At 54.4% G+C, this 5,495-nt stretch overlaps 1 protein-coding gene across 1 annotated transcript in view; it reads left to right on the top strand.

Moving 5' to 3' along the window:
• The first annotated feature begins 5,247 nt into the window (after nucleotides 1-5,247).
• The window catches only part of LOC125955875 (arf-GAP with ANK repeat and PH domain-containing protein cnt-2-like), a 4,136-nt gene continuing 3,888 nt past the window's right edge, over nucleotides 5,248-5,495 (top strand). Inside the window, exon 1 of the mRNA XM_049687171.1 lies at nucleotides 5,248-5,495. This exon is cut by the window's right edge and continues 54 nt beyond it. Coding sequence (XP_049543128.1) covers nucleotides 5,270-5,495 — 226 coding nt within the window. The 5' untranslated portion in view covers nucleotides 5,248-5,269.

Below are 5,495 nucleotides of genomic sequence, written 5' to 3'. Positions count from 1 at the left end.
CAAGTCGTTGCACGATGTTGCGGTGTTGCAGCGTGCGCTCTGCATTCGTTGTTGTTGTTGTCGTTGTTGTTGTTGTTGGGCGATGAGTGAGTGACGGTGTTCTTCGTACTACTACCCAGCCATCGGACACTAATGGCCACCACCAGCAGCAGCAGCAACCGTCTCCTCTGTCCATTCCCATTTCCCAGGAAGCTGATAATTACGCACAGTCCTTTCATGGCAAAGCGCGGAAGCCGAGCCTGTTCGAAAGATGAGAATAATTGACTCGTTTCGCTCTCGCCTACCACCACTGTCACGTTTCCCTCCCCCCCGGACTCTATTGCACCGGAAGTGCACCGTGGTACAGCAGGTGGTACACCGTTGTCGCGTTAGGACCGGTCGCTCCTTCCACCGGCGAGGCACTTGGCATTTGGCAACTTTGCAGCACAAAACTTGCAAACGGAACGATGGATCGATTGGAGGCATCCATCTTGGCGGATTGGTGGCGGACCTTCCACGTCCCGTTTTGTTTGCATTTGGCGGTCTGCTTAAGTTCGAAGTTGAAGCAGAAAACTGCCAAACAAGAGCTTATGCTCCGGCAGAGGCCAGCGTCAGGGAGCGTGTCCTTGGAAACTTCTCTCCGGTAGGGAAAAGGGTCTGGATCCTGACCGAGAATAAGATGTTGTGCGCCATATTCTGCCGGAAACGCTCGGCAACGCTAGCGTACAACTTTACATCGCCCATAATCCAATCGCCCTCCCAAAAAGGACTGCAGCTACTACTACTACTACTCGCCGGCACACACCGTTCGAACCCAGGGACCCGCCATGCGTGTGCTAAGCCCTAATCAAGCTGAAGAGAGCGAAATCAGCGACAGAAAATTTTCATTAATGAAATTGATCCCGGAAGCGGGAGAAGGTCGGTGGTCGGTGGTCGGTGGTTTCCACTCCAATCACGAGTGCTCTTCTGCCACGTCCGCCGCACAGAGCCGTCCGCTGGCCCTAGCTGGCCGCCGTAGAAACTTCGACATCCCTACATTCCATAAATCCGAACCCTGGAGGAAGATGGAAGAAGGATAATTTTGCTGCCAGGCGACGTCAAAGGTTCTGGTTCGAAATTACGAACCATCAAACCAAAGCGCCGAGGTTCCAGCAGCAGTAGCTGGTGGTGGTGGTGTGTCTTTGAAGCGCTCTGTGCTCTGTGCCCGACTACCGGAGAGAGAGAGAGTATTGGATTGCGGATGCAGCTTCCACGTTTCTCATCTACGAGTACTTGAGTCCGCTTCGTTCCTCTTCAGACACACCACTCACCAGTGGAAATCAACCATTGGTTTTCCCCCCATCCCGGGGAACAAGTTGCAGCAAGTTTTTATCTGAAGTAGACCGAACAGACAACGTTCTGACGACGACGAGTTGATTGCAGATGAGTTTCGAGAGGTCTGCGTCACTGCGCAGCGGCCACAGCTGCAAGAACTCCCCCCGCTTTGGAATGTTACTTTTGCGTTGCGTTCGCAATAAATGCTTCAATCTCCTTCTGGACTTGTGGACTCTGCAAAAGTCCGGTCTACGGGAATGATGATGAAGACAAGAGACGAAGTTGCCTTATCATCTCGATCTCGGGATCGTTTTCGGTGCTCCAACTTCCAGCTCGCTCTCCGTCGGTTCTGGCACTCGAGATCTCGAGAAGAGATGTCTGTGCGCGAAGTAGAAGTCTTAGCTCCCTCCCTCGCTGCTGCAGCGCGCGAAGGTTAAAAAGGATAAATGTCTGCCCTGAGACCAGCACCACCAGCACCAGCACCAGCACCAGCGAACGGCGCTGCACACCACAGGATGCACACCCACCACCCAGAGTGCGATGCGGTCTGTAGTATAATATGGCGGAATCGTGTTTATATTGCGCCGCTACTCTACACTCACGTTTCCGCTCACTCCTTTGTGTGCCTTCACACACACAGTACAGTACTGGTGGTGGTGGTGTGTACAGTACAGTGTGCGTTGTGATTGTTCGCCGGTTGATTGGACGATCTTTTGTCGTTGTGTTAACAGCTCGCCTGCTCGCCGTCCGGCATCCAGCATCGAAAGGCTATCCGGGGTAGGGGTGTGGGTTCCGGTATATGGCGCCATCGGGGGCGCAAAACGAAATTAACTCACTTAACTCACTCCACGGGCTCGAGCACGGGCTGTTCCTGCTGTGCTGCTCGGTGTGGTTTTTGACAAGGATCCTCATTTTCCGACACAGAATACGGCTCCGTGGAGCCGTGAAGGCTGCCTTCTGCCTGCTGGTGCTTGTGTGTATTCACTTTCCAATCAAAGCAGACAAGGACCAGGACTTGAACGCAGGACGCAGGACCCAGGTGGTGTGGTTCCTTACGAGACGAGATGGGACTGAGGGGTAGTGTTGGTGTTATGCTAATGAAGGTTCGGTGCTCCAGCTGGTGCGACTGGTGGTGGTGGAGCGCCGGTTTGCCAACGAGAAGTTCATTATGATTGACAGAAATATGAAAATTTCATTCAAAACCCCCCTTGGACCAGGGACAACAGGGATGATGGGCGGCAAACACCGGTTCGGCGAAGGCTTACGGTGTACCGTATCGTACGCCGCCATCGCGCCATCGCGCACGAAAGACAAACAAAACTGTCAAAATTGTCGTCCCGTTCGTTGCCTCTCTCTCCCGCTCTTTCTCTTTGTGTTTGGGCTGGCCGAGCTTTTTTTTTCATTAACCAAAAAGGCAATTTTGCGGGGGGCGAAGGGAGGGAAAGGGACGTACCACGCGGTTCACAACCACCTGTCGGTGTCTGAGGAGCGCGTTCGCGATAAGGCTGAGCGAACGCCGGGTTGCCGGGCGCGTTGCGGCTATTTGGCATAGATTAATACGCACAACGTGGCCAACCTGCCGCGGTGATTAGTGCCTGGTTCGGTTTGGGAGGGGGAGGAAGGTGGTCTCCTGGCATGCACACAATCCCAAACCGGGCTCAACCGGGGGAGGGGGTGTTGGCCATTCCATCGTCCCGTGTTTGATGATGGACAAGAATTGAGAAAGCATCGCGAACGCACCATCACCAGCTAATGAATAAAACATTCGAAAAGGGGGGGTGTCTTTCGGTGCTTTGCTTAATTTGAAAACATTCCCCCCAGCCCAGGTCGGTGGCGAGCGGAAACGGGCATCCAGTTCCGCCGCCCGCCGCCACGTTCCCCGAACGGAACGGAACAGAACGGAACATTGATTGAAGGAAACAGGACCCATGCGGCTCTAGCGACCAGCTGGTGAAAAGTCTGGTGAAATCCGCAACTGGAAGTGGCCCTTCAAATACAACACAGGCCGGTACACGAGTCCGGAAATCGAGTTCTTGGGGATTTTGCTGTTTTTTTTTTCTCGCTTGTTTTGGTCCCGGATGGACCGGACAAGATTAATGTGTCGCCAAATTCCTACTTTTCGCACCCCCCCTTGAAAGGCCATTTTCTGCCGGAATTCTACGTCCTCTATCCAGCGCAGCAGCAGCATGGAAACATAATTTACGGTCCGACGACGGTCGCCAGGCCAGGTGGTCGCCAGGCCAGGTGGTCGCCAGGCCACCGGAAAAGTTGAGGTACGACGTCCGGCACGACGTCGACCGGTAGGTAAGGTGTTGGTTGGCAGGCACCCCGTAGGTACTGCTGCGTGGCTGTGTGGTTAAAGCATGAACGATGACCAACGCACACAAGCACCGGCGGTTGCTTTGGTAGTACCACCTTCTCTGCTCCCTGCTCGAAGACACTTCCGCCGTTCACGCCCTTCCGGACGGTGCGCAACAGGACCAGGACGGGTGTCATGGAAGTCCGTCGAGGAAGGAAGTCGATCAAAAAGGAGTGTAGATGGAGAGAAAAGGGAGGAGAGAGGGAGAGAGAAAGAGAGAGCATCAGAAAGAGAGAGAGTGTGTGTAAGTGAAAGCGTTGGGGTTAGAACCTGGCTTCACCATGAACCACGGAAGGAACAGACGGACGATTGGTTTCACCGGAGTAAACAGAGCAGACAGAGAGGGAGAGAGAAAGGAAGGGAAGGGATTTCTCGCACGTCACGCCAGTTCGGTTGGCCTCGAAACACACACACACACACACACACACGCGTACTATATCTAGAACGTTTTGTTACATCCGGTCAGGCCCCCTGTCCTCTGTCCTGCAGACCCGCGCAGAATGGCGCGTGATGAGAGTGTTGTAATGTAATTTCGGTCCCCGCAACAACCCACCCTGGGGAGGGTCCTAATCTCCTCCGAGGAGGGAGGGTGAAAGGACCAGAGCTCCAACACAATTTCCTGTGTGCCTGTGACGCACCTCGACGCAAAAGCTCGCGCAAAGCTCGGTGCTGCGTTTGCGTTCCGTTCCGAGTTTGGTCGAACCTTTTTGGGGCCCGGCCCGAAATCCAGGGCGGCATTAATGGAGATTTATCAGTGGAGCCTCCCGAGTGAGCAGGCAGCCAGCGAGCCAGACCGGAGAGGAGAGAGAGACATAGCCCTCTTCTGGGTCCCTTTGTTTGGGTTTAACCGGAGCAAATGCGGAAGAGCGGAAGGCCCAACCCGGTAGTAGGGGTGCGAGGGAACTCTGAAACCGAAAAGGATTTTGAAGGGACGACAACATCGTGATTTACCGTGCAAGTAACCGTGCCCCGGGAGTCAGTTCCCGGGATACACTGATCGGTCTGACCTCGAACGCCATCGGTTCGGTATCGACCCTTCAGTGTTCGGCAGTTCAAGGTAAACGGAAATGGGTTGGACATGGACACACGCACACACGCAGACACCTCGATCTGTTGGCCTATCCCAACCACAGGACCTTTTGATGGATGACTCTGTGGTTCACGCTCCGGATCGCTCTTTAACCTCTTGTCCCTTCCCTGCGAGAGGTTTTCGGTTCGATTCTCCGGATACCCTGCACCCACCCACTCACCTCTCTCTCTGGTATCGATCCAAGGGTCCGGGGTCCATCAGCAGGTGTTTGAACCGTATCATGTTTCATCCACAGAAAGACCACCGCGGTGCTTTCCGTGCAACCTGTGTGATGCCTTCGACATCGAGAAGTGATTGAATTAATCGCACCGTTGGCACCACGGCATTTGACCGCCAAACCGCCACAGAGTGACAAAAGTGACACAGCGAACTGTTGTTGTTGTTGTTGTTGTTGTTGTTGTTGTAGTGTGGAGTTGGTGCCAATATGTAGCCAAAAGATTGAATGCCACAAGTGATTCAACAATCAACATCAGTTCCACCATCACCATCATCATCATCGAGCGTGTTGGACATCGTTGGAGGACGCGATGGAGGACGGACATTCGAGGAAGGCGGCTGCAGCCAATGCGGCCAACAGCACTCCCACGGGTAGCCAGGGTAGCCGCGGACATGGGCGGCACGATCTGAAGAAGGCCCACGCGGACTCGTGGCCCAGTACCGGCAAGCGGCCCTCGCTGCCGGCCAGCCCCAAGATCATCAAAACGACCGAGGATGACGTCGGCGATGTGTTCGACTACTGCCATACGTCCGTCA

The sequence above is a fragment of the Anopheles darlingi genome, chromosome 3 (genome assembly GCF_943734745.1).
Source record: "Anopheles darlingi chromosome 3, idAnoDarlMG_H_01, whole genome shotgun sequence".
In the NCBI taxonomy this organism is placed as follows: domain Eukaryota; kingdom Metazoa; phylum Arthropoda; class Insecta; order Diptera; family Culicidae; genus Anopheles; species Anopheles darlingi.
The sequence above is the reverse complement of the archived record's forward strand: the minus strand, read 5'-3'. Positions and strand labels throughout refer to the sequence as shown.